This window comes from Mus musculus, chromosome 8 (genome assembly GCF_000001635.26).
Source record: "Mus musculus strain C57BL/6J chromosome 8, GRCm38.p6 C57BL/6J".
Classification (NCBI taxonomy): Eukaryota; Metazoa; Chordata; class Mammalia; order Rodentia; family Muridae; genus Mus; species Mus musculus.
In genome coordinates, this window is record NC_000074.6 from 15083954 (window position 1) to 15101609 (window position 17656).

Genomic DNA, 17656 nt, shown 5'->3' on the forward strand with positions numbered 1-17656 from the left:
ATCTATCTATCTATCATCTATCTGTCTTTCTGTCTATCAGATATGTATCTGTCTGTTCATCTATTATCTATGCATCTATCTTACCTATCATCTATTTAAATCTTATCTACTTTATCTTATCCTATCTTATCTATCATTTATTCACATCTCTGTATTGTCTGCCTTACCTTCCTGCTGTTTCCCATCTTATCATCCTTGCTTATCCTGCCTGTCCTATCTCTATTTTATCTATCAGCTCTATCATCTATCTATCACCTGTCTCCTCTACCCATTTATCTGTCTGTCTATCCATCCATTCTCTATGGATGTATATAGAGATACCTATTGAGCTTACTAAATAGTTTTTAAGGTTTATTGTACTACTATCAATAGAAGTCAGTATTTCAGTAGTGTGGATGTATATCCAATGGCTCCTCATGGTGACTGCTCTCTATGAGAGCACAGCCCTGAGTATTTAGTAGACTACCATTTGTGCTTCTTCTCTCTACACTTCTTTTTCACTTGAAGATGTGAGGTGGGAACTAACAACTGGGTCCAGTGTAACGATGCACCAGTAAAGATCTGCAAGTACCCCGTCACCGGACTTTTCGAAGGAAGATCGTATGTGTTCCGCGTGAGGGCTGTCAATAATGCCGGCATTAGCAGGCCTTCCAGGATCTCCGATGCTGTGGCCGCCCTTGACCCTGTTGACCTCAGAAGATTGCAAGGTATGCTCACTCAAGTCCCAGTAGTGCCCGAGGACCTCTGAGACACCTGCATGTAGTTCTGCTACCCGCTGCATGTGAGCCTTAAGTATGGCATCCCGCAAGGAGTGTGGCAGAGCAATGTTTCCCCATTCTTGATGTTTCCATCAGCATTGTCTGTAGACTTGGAGGTGATTGGCGCTCCTTGAGGACTAAGAGGCAACCAGGCAGACCCTTTTACCTCTACCAAGCACTGGAATCTAGGATGCTCAGCCACATGCTCTCTGTCTGTCAATGGCACAGTTTCAGTATAGATAGAGCGGGACTGAGGTCTTGACCCCAAGCCACTCTGTGTCCAGTTTTAAACTCTCTGGCACAAATTTCTTCATGGGAACCTCATCGTGGTTCACTCGAGTTACCTTATTATGAGTCCTTCGACCTGCTACAAAGAACTGAATGTGATGAGAATTACCAGGAACACTTCCAAAACGCCAGAGGTCATGACTCCATACCTGTTGTTGCCTAAGTGCTATGCCAGCTTGCAACTTGCCCTGTATTAGGGAGGCATGCACTTCCTTGAGGGAACTCTTGGATGTCAAAGTCACTGTCACCTTTTCTTCACAGCGATTCATTTGGAAGGAGAGAAAGAAATCGTCATCTACCAGGATGATCTTGAAGGTGAGGATTTCTTTCTTCAGCTTTGAGAACTTGAGCTGGAGAGGAGAGAGGCTTTGAGCAGAGGGGACAATGATCAAGCTGTAGGATGTCTGGGATGTTATGTCTGGGATGTGCTCTTCTAGGGACTCCTGCAGGTAAAGGCAAGGTCTGATTCTGAGCTGGTATCGGGCCTTTTCTTTTTATCTATTTTTTGTGCGTGTGCGTGTGTGTGTGTGTGTGCAGACATTACACACGCATCTGGAGGCCAGAGGACAACTTTGTCATTTCTCAGGTGCCACTTCCTCTCTGTCTCTATTTCTGTGGTTGTCTTTCTCCCTCTGTGTGTGTGTGTGTGTCTGTCTGTCTGTCTGTCCGTCTGTCTGTCTGTCTGTCTCTGTCTCTCTCTTTTTGAGGCAAGATATCTTAGTGGTCTGGAGCTTGCCAAGTAGTCAGCACACCCCAGGAATCCTCCTGCCTCTGCTTTCTGAATGCTAGAATTACAACTCTATACCCTTGGCTTTCTATACTGGTTCTGGGATCAACAAGAAGTCTTCCAATTGAGAAATTCCCCGCCTTACTGATCCTCTTGGTGGGAGAATATTTTATTTTTATTTTAATGTTTTCAGCAAGAGTTTTATCCCAGCCATTTGAACTGAAATTGGTTGTGACTTCCCTGTCAGACGGCACCCTTGATCTGTTAGACTGCATTTCTCTTCAAGCTTGCTGTTGGGAATCTGTCTCATTAGCATGCACCCTGAGGCACTAGAAAGAAGGGCTAAGGTGACTCAGGTGACTTGTGTCACACCATGAATCAGACATCCTGAGGGTTTAGTTCGACTTACTACTAGATCACAGTACGTTAAGAGAAACTTAAATCGTAGATGGAAGATTCTGCTTCCTTGTCAAGCCTGGTAACCCGAGTTTGATTTCTGGAACTCACACTGGAGGGAGAAAACTAACTCTTTAAAGTTGTTTGGAAACACACACACACACACACACACACACACACACACACACCACAGAGACACCACACATATAGCATACACACATAAACTCATACATACTCTCTCTCACACACTCTCTTACTCACACACACACTCACATACACACACTCACACATACACAAACACACACACACATATACTACATACACACTTATATATTCATTCACAAAACATACACATATACAAACACACACATACTCATACACATATGCATATTCACACACACTCACATACACACACACTCACACATTCCTCCTCTTTTTCTTCTTCTTTCTCTCCTTTTCTTGTCCCCCCTCCCTCCTCCTCTTCTTCTTCCTCCTCCTCCTCTTCCTCCTCCTCCTCCTCCTCCTCTTCCTCCTCCTTCTCCTCCTCCAACCAGACTGCAAATCAGTTTGAAGTCACCAGTGAAGCAGAGGTGCTTCCTGGCTCTTCTTCCAAGTATTAGAGAAGATTCCTCCCAGTGCTGTTGCCGACCAGAATTGAGTTTTAGGTGTGCGGTACACAAGTCTGCAAAGGATCAGCCACATATTGTGTCGTCTTCTATCCTGTGGAGGCGACAGGGTCTCGTGCTTCAATCCTGGCCACAGAGGAAGTACAGTTCCACAGAAAGCACTTGGGGATTCTGCAGAGGTGACCCCGAGGTGGAACTAGTGGTCTTTGTCAAACATCTATCTCCAGAAGCCCTCCAAAGCCATGAGAGACACCTGTTCAATGCGCAGCAGAGGAAACTGGCTCAGGCAGGGTGGCTTACAACCCTGCTTAACTGTCTGTCTCCTCAGTCTAGCACTCTGCCAAGCGCAGGACCTACTGAAACATACATATTTGAATGACTGAGAAACGCCTCTGCTATATACCGGACAAGATAGTCTTGCTCTGAGCAGGCCCGTATGAACGGGAGGTTTGGCATGCTGGGGGAATGGCGTTCTCTTTCACTCTCATGGGATGCAGGATTAGCAGAGAAATGCTGTGCCCGTCCAGAGTTGGACCGTGGAATTCACACCCCATAACAAAGGCCACGGTGAGAAGGTGCAGCTTGCTTCGTAAATGCCTTTGTGTGGCGAAACCTGTAGTTCCATGAAGCAGCGGAGCCTAATAAAACCCAAGGGCAGGGAGCTTCCAGCTATTGCCTTCTGGTTAAAGGAGCCGCCGTTCAGTATATGGGCATAGATACATCTGGGAAGTGTATTGAGTAAAGAATACTGTTGAGTCAAAAAATAATGTTGAGTAAAGGAAACATTTCCACAGTCATAACAGAGATGACGTCACAGTGAGGTGCTGCCTAGGGCGGTCAGGTATCCCCTGCCCCTTCCCTGCACCCCCTTTCCAGCTGTCTTCACCCTCCCTCATGGTCGCTATGAGAGCATTTGAAAGGCTGGTATCTGTTCATGCTGCTGACCTCAGAAGGTGGAGGGTGAGACCCTAACATAGAGGACTTGGGATCTTGGTATAGGTTGATATCCAGCCTCATGGGGCGGCTAACACTGGTTTGAGGCTTTGCTTGCTGAGATGAGCGATTCCAATGGTCTGCAGTCATGCTGGCTGTGTGTAGGGGGAGAGGATTGGAGAGTAAGTTTGCATTCTGGTTTTATTCTGTTGTGGGGAAAAACAAACAGACACCCTAACCGAAAGCAACTTGGGGAGAAAGTTATTTTATCTCACACTAGTGTAAGCCACAGTCTGCCATTGAGGGACATCAGGGCAGGACAGAATCAGACGTTGTGGGGGAACTCTGTGTACTAGCTCATGGCTTCTTGGCTGGAAAGGAGGTGCGGGGGGAGGGGGAAGATAGGGGAAACCTAAATGCTCTCTGCTTCTTCCTTCTTGGCTCATGGTTTGAGAGCTTTTTCATACAGTCCAAGATCACCCGCCTAGGGATAGTAGCACCCACAGCGGGCTGGGGCACTTCTGCATCAACCATCAATCAAGACAGTGGCCCATAGTCATTACCTCTACAGGTCAGTCGGATGGAGGCAGTTCTTCAACTGAGGTTGAAGCTCTTCAGGCTCTTCTCAGGTGATTTCGACTGTGCCCAGGGGACACTTGAGAATACTGTTTACTTTAACTGTTTAACCATGAACATTTGTCTTAAACTAATCTTTAAAGAAGTTCCACGGTGTTTTCAAGCATGTCATGTCTGAGTTCAGACATTAGCTATGAGCAAGCTCTTTTTTCTATCATTTGTCATAGAATCTAAGACTTCTTCCTCTTTCCGTTCTTCTCCCCCATTCCCACAGTTCGGAGGAATCACACCAGTGCTTCACAGACAGCTCTGACACTAACTGCTCCCTAGCTCTGTTTTGTTGTTGTTGTTTTTTTTTTTTTGTTTTTGTATTAAAACATTCCTTTAGACATTTGTTTTAATGAAATCTAAACATTACTTTTACTAAGAGCAGCACTCCAAAACTAGTTTAGTCTGTTCGCTGTTTTCTAGTCTTTTTGCTTCACCTTACTCTCAGTTGGTCAGTCCCTTCCAGTCATGTCAATGCTTTTCCCTTAATATAATTTACCCTTTCCCGTTTTTACTGACTTATCACACCAAAGGCCTTTCTTGGAAAGGTTAAGTAAGATATGTTCCTGTATAATATACTAAAAGATTGTTTTTTATTTATGTATTTTTAAACCTTATTACTTTGTTAGTCTCTCTCTCTCTCTCTCTCTCTCTCTCTCTCTCTCTCTCTCTCTCTGTGTGTGTGTGTGTGTGTGTGTGTGTAAGCGTGAATGTCATGGTTTGATTGCAGAGGCCAGAGGACAACTTTGCAGGGTTAGTTCTCTCTTTCCACCTTTTGTGGCATCTTCATTAGTTTTAACTGTCAACTTGACACAGCCCAGAATCACCTGAGAAAGTAGTCTCAACTGAGGTATTGCTCAGATAAGACTGGCCTGTGGACATGTCTGTGGGGGATTGTCTTGGTTGTTAATTGATGTAGGAGGAGCCAGCCCACTGTGGGCAGCGCCATTCCTTGTGTAGGTGATTCTGGGTATCAAAGAAAGCTAGCCAGGTAAGCAAGAGCTCCAACGAGCCAGCAAGTACTCCAGAGTCTCTCCAAGTTCTTGCTTGAATTCTCACCCTTACATCCTTCAGTGATGGGCTGTAACCTACGAGCTGAATAGTCCTCTCCTTGGTTAGAATTTTTTTTTCCATTTTTTATTAGGTATTTAGCTCATTTACATTTCCAATGCTATACCAAAAGTCCCCCATATCCACCCACCCCCACTCCCCTGCCCACCCACTCCCCCTTTTTGGCCCTGGTGTTCCCCTGTACTGGGGCATATAAAGTTTGCAAGTCCAATGAGCCTCTCTTTCCAGTGATGGCCGACTAGGCCATCTTTTGATATATATGCAGCTAGAGTCAAGAGCTCCGGGGTACTGGTTAGTTCATAATGTTGTTCCACCTATAGGGTTGCAGATCCCTTTAGCTCCTTGGCTACTTTCTCTAGCTCCTCCATTGGGAGCCCTATGATCCATCCATTAGCTGACTGTGAGCATCCACTTCTGTGTTTGCTAGGCCCCGGCATAGTCTCACAAGAGACAGCTACATCTGGGTCCTTTCAATAAAATCTTGCTAGTGTATGCAATGGTGTCAGCGTTTGGATGCTGATTATGGGGTGGATCCCTGGATATGGCAGTCTCTACATGGTCCATCCTTTTATCTCAGCTCCAAACTTTGTCTCTGTAACTCCTTCCATGGGTGTTTTGTTCCCAAATCTAAGGAGGGGCATAGTGTCCACACTTCAGTCTTCATTCTTCTTGAGTTTCATGTGTTTAGCAAATTATATCTTATATCTTGGTTATCCTAGGTTTGGGGCTAATATCCACTTATCAGTGAATACATATTGTGTGAGTTTCTTTGTGAATGTGTTACCTCACTCAGGATGATGCCCTCCAGGTCCATCCATTTGGCTAGGAATTTCATAAATTCATTCTTTTTAATAGCTGAGTAGTACTCCATTGTGTAGATGTACCACATTTTCTGTATCCATTCCTCTGTTGAGGGGCATCTAGGTTCTTTCCAGCTTCTGGCTATTATAAATAAGGCTGCTATGAACATAGTGGAGCATGTGTCCTTCTTACCAGTTGGGGCATCTTCTGGATATATGCCCAGGAGAGGTATTGCTGGATCCTCCGGTAGTACTATGTCCAGTTTTCTGAGGAACCGCCAGACTGATTTCCAGAGTGGTTGTACAAGCCTGCACTCCCACCAACAATGGAGGAGTGTTCCTCTTTCTCCACATCCACGCCAGCATCTGCTGTCACCCGAATTTTTGATCTTAGCCATTCTGACTGGTGTGAGGTGGAATCTCAGGGTTGTTTTGATTTGCATTTCCCTGATGATTAAGGATGTTGAACATTTTTTCAAGTGCTTCTCTGCCATTCGGTATTCCTCAGGTGAGAATTCTTTGTTCAGTTCTGAGCCCCATTTTTTAATGGGGTTATTAGATTTTCTGAAGTCCACCTTCTTGAGTTCTTTATATATGTTGGATATTAGTCCCCTATCTGATTTAGGATAGGTAAAGATCCTTTCCCAATCCGTTGGTGGTCTTTTTGTCTTATTGACAGTGTCTTTTGCCTTGCAGAAACTTTGGAGTTTCATTAGGTCCCATTTGTCAATTCTCGATCTTACAGCACAAGCCATTGCTGTTCTGTTCAGGAATTTTTCCCCTGTGCCCATATCTTCAAGGCTTTTCCCCACTTTCTCCTCTATAAGTTTCAGTGTCTCTGGTTTTATGTGAAGTTCCTTGATCCACTTAGATTTGACCTTAGTACAAGGAGATAAGTATGGATCGATTTGCATTCTTCTACACGATAACAACCAGTTGTGCCAGCACCAATTGTTGAAAATGCTGTCTTTCTTCCACTGGATGGTTTTAGCTCCCTTGTCGAAGATCAAGTGACCATAGGTGTGTGGGTTCATTTCTGGGTCTTCAATTCTATTCCATTGGTCTACTTGTCTGTCTCTATACCAGTACCATGCAGTTTTTATCACAATTGCTCTGTAGTAAAGCTTTAGGTCTGGCATGGTGATTCCGCCAGAAGTTCTTTTATCCTTGAGAAGACTTTTTGCTATCCTAGGTTTTTTGTTATTCCAGACAAATTTGCAAATTGCTCCTTCCAATTCGTTGAAGAATTGAGTTGGAATTTTGATGGGGATTGCATTGAATCTGTAGATTGCTTTTGGCAAGATAGCCATTTTTACAATGTTGATCCTGCCAATCCATGAGCATGGGAGATCTTTCCATCTTCTGAGATCTTCCTTAATTTCTTTCTTCAGAGATTTGAAGTTTTTATCATACAGATCTTTCACTTCCTTAGTTAGAGTCACGCCAAGATATTTTATATTATTTGTGACTATTGAGAAGGGTGTTGTTTCCCTAATTTCTTTCTCAGCCTGTTTATTCTTTGTATAGAGAAAGGCCATTGACTTGTTTGAGTTTATTTTATATCCAGCTACTTCACCGAAGCTGTTTATCAGGTTTAGGAGTTCTCTGGTAGAATTTTTAGGGTCACTTATATATACTATCATATCATCTGCAAAAAGTGATATTTTGACTTCCTCTTTTCCAATTTGTATCCCCTTGATCTCCTTTTGTTGTCGAATTGCTCTGGCTAATACTTCAAGTACTATGTTGAAAAGGTAGGGAGAAAGTGGGCAGCCTTGTCTAGTCCCTGATTTTAGTGGGATTGCTTCCAGCTTCTCTCCATTTACTTTGATGTTGGCTACTGGTTTGCTGTAGATTGCTTTTATCATGTTTAGGTATGGGCCTTGAATTCCTGATCTTTCCAACACTTTTATCATGAATGGGTGTTGGATCTTGTCAAATGCTTTTTCTGCATCTAACGAGATGATCATGTGGTTTTTGTCTTTGAGTTTGTTTATATAATGGATTACATTGATGGATTTTCGTATATTAAACCATCCCTGCATCCCTGGAATAAAACCTACTTGGTCAGGATGGATGATTGCTTTAATGTGTTCTTGGATTCGGTTAGCGAGAATTTTATTGAGGATTTTTGCATCGATATTCATAAGAGAAATTGGTCTGAAGTTCTCTATCTTTGTTGGATCTTTCTGTGGTTTAGGTATCAGAGTAATAGTGGCTTCATAAAATGAGTTGGGTAGAGTACCTTCTACTTCTATTTTGTGAAATAGTTTGTGAAGAATTGGAATTAGATCTTCTTTGAAGGTCTGATAGAACTCTGCACTAAACCCATCTGGTCCTGGGCTTTTTTTGGCTGGGAGACTATTAATAACTGCTTCTATTTCTTTAGGTGATATGGGACTGTTTAGATGGTCAACTTGATCCTGATTCAACTTTGGTACCTGGTATCTGTCCAGAAATTTGTCCATTTCGTCCAGGTTTTCCAGTTTTGTTGAGTATAGCCTTTTGTAGAAGGATCTGATGGTGTTTTGGATTTCTTCAGGATCTGTTGTTATGTCTCCCTTTTCATTTCTGATTTTGTTAATTAGGATTTTGTCCCTGTGCCCTTTACTGAGTCTAGCTAAGGGTTTATCTATCTTGTTGATTTTCTCAAAGAACCAACTCCTCATTCGGTTAATTCTTTGAATAGTTCTTCTCGTTTCCACTTGGTTGATTTCACCCCTGAGTTTGATTATTTCCTGCCGTCTACTCCTCTTGGGTGAATTTGCTTCCTTTTTTTCTAGAGCTTTTAGATGTGTTGTCAAGCTGCTAGTATGTGCTGTCTCCCGTTTCTTCTTGGAGGCACTCAGAGCTATGAGTTTCCCTCTTAGAAATGCTTTCATTGTGTCCCATAGGTTTGGGTACGTTGTGGCTTCATTTTCATTAAACTCTAAAAAGTCTTTAATTTCTTTCTTTATTCCTTCCTTGACCAAGGTATCATTGAGAAGAGTGTTATTCAGTTTCCACTGAATGTTGGCTTTCCATTATTTATGTTGTTATTGAAGATCAGTCTTAGGCCATGGTGGTCTGATAGGATACATGGGACAATTTCAATATTTTTGTATCTATTGAGGCCTGTTTTGTGACCAATTATATGGTCAATTTTGGAGAAGGTCCCGTGAGGTGCTGAGAAGAAGGTATATCCTTTTGTTTTAGGATAAAATGTTCTGTAGATATCTGTTAAGTCCATTTGTTTCATAACTTCTGTTAGTTTCACTGTGTCCCTGTTTAGTTTCTGTTTCCACGATCTGTCCTTTGAAGAAAGTGGTGTGTTGAAGTCTCCCACTATTATTGTGTGAGGTGCAATGTATGCTTTGAGCTTTACTAAAGTGTCTCTAATGAATGTGGCTGCCCTTGCATTTGGTGCGTAGATATTCAGAATTGAGAGTTCCTCTTGGAGGATTTTACCTTTGATGAGTATGAAGTGTCCCTCCTTGTCTTTTTTGATAACTTTGGGTTGGAAGTCGATTTTATCCGATATTAAAATGGCTACTCCAGCTTGTTTCTTCAGTCCATTTGCTTGGAAAATTGTTTTCCAGCCTTTCATTCTGAGGTAGTGTCTGTCTTTTTCCCTGAGATGGGTTTCCTGTAAGCAGCAGAATGTTGGGTCCTGTTTGTGTAGCCAGTCTGTTAGTCTATGTCTTTTTAATGGGGAATTGAGTCCATTGATATTAAGAGATATTAAGGAAAAGTAATTGTTGCTCCCTTTTATTTTTGTTGTTAGAGTTGGCATTCTGGTCTTGTGGCTGTCTTCTTTTTGGTTTGTTGAATGATTACTTTCTTGGTTGTTCTAGGGCGTGATTTCCGTCCTTGTATTGCTTCTTTTCTGTTATTATCCTTTGAAGGGCTGGATTCGTGGAAAGATATTGTGTGAATTTGGTTTTGTCGTGGAATACTTTGGTTTCTCCATCTATGGTAATTGAGAGTTTGGCCGGGTATAGTAGCCTGGGCTGGCATTTGTGTTCTCTTAGTGTCTGTATAACATCTGTCCAGGCTCTTCTGGCTTTCATAGTCTCTGGTGAAAAGTCTGGTGTAATTCTGATAGGCCTTCCTTTATATGTTACTTGACCTTTCTCCCTTACTGCTTTTAATATTCTATCTTTATTTAGTGCATTTGTTGTTCTGATTATTATGTGTCGGGAGGAATTTCTTTTCTGGTCCAGTCTATTTGGAGTTCTGTAGGCTTCTTGAATGATCATGGGCATCTCTTTTTTTATGTTTGGGAAGTTTTCTTCTATTATTTTGTTGAAGATATTAGCTGGCCCTTTAAGTTGAAAATCTTCATTCTCATCAATTCCTATTATCCGTAGGTTTGGTCTTCTCATTGTGTCCTGGATTACCTGGATGTTTTGAGTTAGGATCCTTTTGCATTTTGTATTTTCTTTGACTGTTGTGTCGATGTTCTCTATGGAATCTTCTGCACCTGAGATTCTCTCTTCCATTTCTTGTATTCTGTTGCTGATGCTCGCATCTATGGTTCCAGATCTCTTACCTAGGGTTTCTATCTCCAGCGTTGCCTCGCTTTGGGTTTTCTTTATTGTGTCTATTTCCCCTTTTAGTTCTAGTATGGTTTTGTTCATTTCCATCACCTGTTTGGATGTGTTTTCCTGTTTTTCGTTAATGATTTCTACCTGTTTGGCTGTGTTTTCCTGCTTTTCTTTAAGGGCCTGTAACTCTTTAGCAGTGCTCTCCTGTAATTCTTTAAGTGACTTATGAAAGTCCTTCTTGATGTCCTCTATCATCATCATGAGAAATGTTTTTAAATCTGGGTCTAGATTTTCGGTTGTGTTGGGGTGCCCAGGACTAGGTGGGGTGGGAGTGCTGCGTTCTGATGATGGTGAGTGGTCTTGATTTCTGTTAGTAGGATTCTTACGTTTGCCTTTCGCCATCTGGTAATCTCTGAAACTAGCTGTTTTAGTTGTCACTGTTAAGAGCTTGTTCTTCAGGTGACTCTGTTAGCCTCTATAAGCAGACCTGGAGGGTAGCACTCTCCTTAGTTTCAGTGGGCAGAGTATTCTCTGCAGGCAAGCTCTCTTCTTGCAAGGCAGGTGCCCAGATATCTGGTGTTCGAACCAGACTCCTGGCAGAAGTTGTGTTCCACTCACTAGAGGTCTTAGGATCACGTGTGGAATCCTGTGTGGGCCCTTGCGGGTGTCAGGCGACTCAGCTGGCAAGGTAGCCCGGGGCTCGAGTCGAGCGGAAGGGACTTGTGCCCCAGATCAGGCCCGGGTAGCCTGCTTCCCTATGTACCACAGTCTCAGGTTCTGCGCGATTGGATTGGGGCAGGCGCTGTGTTCCACTCACCAGAGGTCTTAGGATCCCGTGGGGAGTCCCGTGTGGACCCTTGCGGGTGTTGGGCAAGACTCTGCTGGCAAGGTAGCCCGGGGCTCGAGTCTCGAGTCGAGCGGAAGGGACTTGTGGTTAGAATTTTTTAAAAAGATTTACTTCTTTATGTTATGTACACTGTAGCTGTCTTCAGACACACAAGAAGAGGGCATCAGACCCATTCCAGATGGTTGTGATCTACCATGTGGTTGCTGGGAATTGAACCCCAGGACCTCTGGAAGAGGAGTCAGTGCTCTTAACTGTTGAGCCATCTCTCTAACCCCTAGAAGTTTTATTATAGTAACAGAATTAAAATTAAAGCATGTGGTTTCTGGGGATTGAACTCAGGTCACTGGGCTTGTGTGGACACATTTTGATCTAGATCCTGCTACCTCTGCAAGATAGATTTTATTCTACTGATCCATATTCCAGATCCTGTGAACTGCCTCAGGACAGGAAACTTGTCCCCTGTGTGTTCAGCTGATCATCTATCCTGGAAATTGTAGCCTTTGGCTTTGGTTTCTCATTCGCTTGACTTCTGGACTCTTGAGAACTCTGTAAATTCCAAATCCACTCCAGGTTTCAGCAACTTAAGGAATCTTCTTCTGGGGTGACGGTGGTTTCCTTGGGTGGATACATAGAACAAAATGCAGGCTTGTGACCCAGAAGCCCCACACTTAAACCACAGCTCATCCTTTTCAATGACTGTGGAATTGGGCATGGTCAGGGCTCCTATTCAGCATCCAGTGATCTGGGCAGTGTTATCTTCCAAGGGGAAAAAGATGATGGATATGGAAACATTTTAAATATTAACAAGATAAAAAATAATACACATATATGTACTATAATGCTGTATTTTTGTTATCAAAATAATTCTAGTCTGAGAAGTATGTCTGTATACAAGAGAACATAGCACAGGGATAAATGTACCCTTGCTTCTGTCCAGCATAATCAAAGCCCGAGAGAACTGGTGGGAAGTGAGCAGAGGCCAAGGGCATTTGTAACTAACCAGCTGTATCCAGCTCCACAGCAAAAGGCACAGGGAGAAATACTTGGTCATTTTCTTTTATCTTTATGTCTATAGACCTCTCCCCTTACCCTGGGTGGGTTTCTGTGAATCTCATCAGTCCATTCGTGGTTCTTAGGCCATCCCCAGCCTGGTTTCTTGTGTCCATGGCTAGGGTCTCTGCAGCTCTGCTGCTTGCTTGCCCCAAGGTTGTATAGAAAGTCCTAATGACTCAAGACTTTCATCCTCACTGGGAGATTTCTGCTTGCAAAGGCTGGAATTTTACTTCTTGTCTTGGTTTCCAATAAACCAAGCCATGCAGCAAAAACTACACAATAGATCTCAGCTCTGAAGTGTGACATTCAGTTTGCAGTTCCTGCCTGCTCCAGGATGGTGGGAACCATATATGATATATCCTTTGGTTTGCTCCATCAGAAGTGATTTGGTCGGGGAGCTTGGCAGAATTTTTGGTGACTTTTTCTGGTGTCCTTCTTTGTATTATTTTGGGTGTTATACAGCTAGTGGGGACTTGGGCTGCTCCCCATTCCCTCAGTCACCTTCTGTCTCCCCACTTTCCTGGAGACATGCTGACTCCTTGGTGAAATTCAACCCACAGACAGGCATGCTTCCAGACCAGGCCGAGCCCTCTAGAGCAAGCTGTGCTCTGTGGAGGGACTCTCACAGTGAAACCCAATCTTGTTTTGTGTTGTTTCCATGTGGCTACTCAATTTGCCGCCTGGAGCTAAGTCGCAAGGGAGCAACTAGATATTGCGAAGGGCAGATAGATGTCCGGGGACTGTTCTAGCCATTTTAATCATGTGCTAATCTAACTGAAACTCCTAATATTTTGTATAACAATTAAAGCGACATTGGGTTTGGCAAAACCTGGATCCCTGTGAAAATCTCTCGTGAATTCAAACACAAATTTTTACCACCTCACATGTACTTAAAAAACTTAGCTAGGTGAGAGGGGATGTAGGTATACCAGATGTCTTTGATCATAAATATCTCTTGACAGTTATTTGCAAAGGGCTCATCACCATCTCTGTTAAAGTTTAAATAAACAGGCACAGATTGCACCACTTGCAATGTGTATAGATCTTTGGAGGAAGGAAAGAGCAGCAGCCTTAGGAACTAATGTAAGACTTCAGTACTCGGTATGGAGACACCAGCAAGGTGCGGTCTGTGTCGGTGCCTTGGCAACGTTGCCTGCTGCCTTCACAAAGGCAAGATCCTGGTTTGGAAGATTTCTTCTAGAAAAATCCTTTCCTCTTTCCTGTAGAAAATCTAGAGGACTTTTGGATGGGACTTTTAGGAACTATTGTTTTGTTAATTTTTTTAAAATCAGAAATAAAAATCGAGTGATCTTTAGTGGAGTGCTTTTGCTTTGAATTTGTCAAAAAAGATCCTGAGATCTGTTTGTCTTCTGAGAGGAAATGACCAACTGTGGCAGGCCACACCAGGGAAGTTTTTGTTTTGTTTTGTTTTGTTTTTTGAAATAAAAAGCTATTTTATTTTATGTGTAAGAATATTTTGCCTGCTATGTGTATATATATATCACATGTGTGAGTGTTGCACTCAGAGGCCAGAGGAGGGCACTGGTTCCCCTGAAACTGGAGTGATAGCCACCATAGAGAAGCTAGGGACCAAACAAACCCAGGTCCTCTGGAAAAACAGCCATTGCTCTTAATTTGTGTAGCCATCTCTCCAGCTCATCAGAACAGACCTGGACTCCGCTGGGGAGTGCTAAGTGTCCCCATACAGCACTCATTCCATTCTTTTTTTTTTTAAACAGGTGATGTTCAGATTCCAGGGCCTCCCACTAATGTCCAGGCCTCAGAGGTCAGCAGGAACTACGTTGTCCTCAGCTGGGATCCTCCATCTCCCCGCGGCAAGGATCCCTTAATGTACTTCATCGAGAAGGTACTCAGGCCAAGCTTCCAAGAAGGCAGCTTTCAGGCAGCCACCTTGATTTCTGGGCTTTACTTAGGGGTCGTGAACCCTCTGGTCCCTATAGAGTCTGATCCCTGTTGTATAAGAGGGAGTTTGCACATCTGCATTTGTCTTCCAGTTCTCCCAAGAAATGCAGGTCCTGTCAGTGCTCAGTGTTTGCATGCAAGCCATGCAGCCACTGGGTGGCTATCTTGTAGAGGGAACCCTGTGTTGGAGCAGCATGAGGCTTCATTACGTGGGTATACCTAAAGACAAATGCATTGGGTATCACTGCCCAGAACATGCACACACATACATACGCATGTACACACACAAATATACACACATGCACACATATGCATACACAACCAAATATACACACAGGCAAGCACACATACACATATAAACACAACCATATTTGACTTTATAAGATATAGAATTCTACCATATGTACTCTCTCTTAAATTTTATGAACCTGGACACTGAGATGATATGATTCCCCGAAGACCTTTCCTCAGTGAACTAACTATTATGTGACCTATGCCTTTGGGAACACATAGGTCATGCCATGCCACTACTGTAAGTAGCTGCACAATAGTAAACATTTTAACTGAATTATGACTCATTGAGAGGTGATGAAAACGCTCTTTAGTTGTCTTTCTGAGACCCTCACCTCCTGTCCCGTTCCCCCTGCAGTCTGCAGTTGGGAGTGGCAGCTGGCAGAGGGTCAATGCTCAAACGGCGGTGAGATCTCCTCGGTATGCTGTCTTTGACTTGGCTGAAGGGAAGTCCTACGTGTTCCGGGTTTTGTCAGCCAATAAACATGGCCTGAGTGACCCATCAGAGATAACACCACCTATTCAGGCACAGGACATGATTGGTAAGTTATGGCATATAACCAAACTCCCTATCAGGCTGAAAATACGGTGTCCCTGGTACGGCTTCAGTGAGAGAATGAAGATGCTGGAGTACCACATGTGTGACTGTGTGCATGGTCAGAAGTCCATTCAGAAGTGATGAAGGGCTGTCCCGTATTGTGGTCAGCACTCAGCATTTCCCCACGAGCCTATCTTCTCACAGAACCAACAAGTGGTTTGTTAGTCTGTTCATTGAGACAGGGTCTCACTATGTAGTCCTGTCTGGCTTTAAACTGATAGTAACCGTCCTGAGTCTCCTGAGTGCTGGGATTACATGCATGATGCCACCACTCACAGTAACGCAAGGGTTAATATGTAGGTTCAGCCCATGGTTCCTTAAAGACCTCAATCCTATACATAGGGCAGCCTCTTGCTCATCTTGTTTGATGATCATACTCAGAAAGTTTCAGATGCAGGTCACAGGAACTCAGAATTGCAGTCCACCCCAAAGCATAGCCCTCTCAGGATGTCTCCTGAACCCTAAAAGCCTTTGCAGGGGATCAACTTGGGGGTGGACATTCTCATTCTGAGCATCCAGACACTTCTAGCCGCTCTCTCCTTTGTACCACAGCTTTCTTTTTAAAGTTAAAAATTCCTTAATTTTTAATTCCTGGTATACCTGATGTAATGAAAAGAAAAAGACAAAGCTACAACAGGTGGAAGACGTCAGGAATGTACATCTAATTGACATTGCATTGCATAAGTCACTAGTCACCCCTTCTGCAAACTGTGGCTGCGACAGTCCTGAGTAAGAAGGGTTTCCTGTTTAAGCCACAGTTTTCTGACTGTGGATCATCGTTCCTTCTGTGGCAGACTTTTACAGTTCCTCTAATGCATTTAAGATGACTGTCTTGAAGTAACCTGCAGCTTTCCTGACAACTACTCGCTCTCTCTCCTGCCAAGAACTGTAGCCAGTTCTGTTTTATTTAAACCTCTGCTCCCATAGCCACCAGATCCATAGCCCCCACAGTAGGGACTGTCTGAGCTTCTTCCACAAACCTGCCCCCCCCCCGTCATGGGTCCATACATCGATTACTGCTGTCCACTGTAATTTCCAAAGCCATTATAGTTCCCACCACCACCATAGTCACCTCCACCATTGTAACTCCTCCTTCATTGTAACCATCAAATCCCCCTCCTCCTCCACTACCACCACATCCACCACCTTGATTTCCATATCCTGGTCCACCACCTCCATAACTTTCTCTACTACTGTAACCAGGACCACCACCATCACCTCCATCCAAACCCATTTTATCTACTATCACCAACTCCATAGCTACCTCTGCTGCCACCACCTCTACCACCATAGCCCCCCTTCCATCAAAGTTTCCTCCATGACCCATAAAGTTGCCAGATCCACCCCCAAGACCTCTCTGTGATCCAGCAGACTGCATCTCTTGTTCAGAAAGGGCCCTTTTCACTTCATGATTATGCCTGTTAATAGCCCTGTATTTTTGAACAACAGTTTTATCATCTGTGTCATGGTCATCAAAAGCCACAAAAGCAATCCTCTCTGTTTCCTACTCTGACTGTCTTCCATAACAGCTATGGTTTCAATCTTGCCATACTTCTCAAAGCAGTCTCTCAGATTATATTCTTTATATCTTCTTTGTATATTCTTTGTATCTTCTTTAATACCACCAAAATTTTTTTCTTCACCGTTAAATGGGCCCCAGGCTCTACAGAGTCCTCTCTAGAAACAGCTCTCTTTGGTTCCACCCCACGCCCATCAACCTTGGGTGGCCGAGCACACACTGCAGCATCCACCCCTTCAACATAAGAGCAGGTCATAGAACCAAAGCCCTGGAACATTTTGTCTGGGAACTCTCATTACCATCCAGTCTGTAAGTGTGCCGCATTTCTCAAAATGGTCTCTTAAGCTGTCATCTGAGGTTTTGAAGCTCTGGACACCAATTATCAGCTTCTTGTTCCTTTGGATCATGGCCCTCCATGTTGAGACCCAGCTTGTGCTCTGGGGCTGACAGTGAGCTGGTGTTGGGGCTGGAGGCCCAGACTGTCTTCAGATCATTTTTGGGTTGTCGCCCATTCTCACCCAGGCTCTTAGGACTCAAGCCCAGCACCACAGCTGCCACATCTGTATTCTCTGAGGAGAGGCTTTTACTTTATTTTCTGTATGTTACCTAATGACAATATTTTTCTTTACTTAATGACACAGGTGCAAGGTGACAATAACTAACAAACACTAGATAT

The 17656-nt window shown here is 43.6% G+C and overlaps 1 protein-coding gene across 3 annotated transcripts in view; it reads left to right on the forward strand.

Annotated features, from left to right (window-relative positions):
- The window catches only part of Myom2 (myomesin 2), a 75768-nt gene that overhangs the window by 26301 nt on the left and 31811 nt on the right, over nucleotides 1-17656 (forward strand). For all 3 annotated transcript variants that reach the window (NM_008664.2, XM_006508727.3, XM_006508728.4), the window contains exons 12-15: nucleotides 508-707; nucleotides 1308-1361; nucleotides 14389-14516; nucleotides 15222-15405. In NM_008664.2, the coding sequence (NP_032690.2) occupies nucleotides 508-707; nucleotides 1308-1361; nucleotides 14389-14516; nucleotides 15222-15405 (566 nt within the window). The remainder of the gene's footprint in view (nucleotides 1-507; nucleotides 708-1307; nucleotides 1362-14388; nucleotides 14517-15221; nucleotides 15406-17656) is intronic.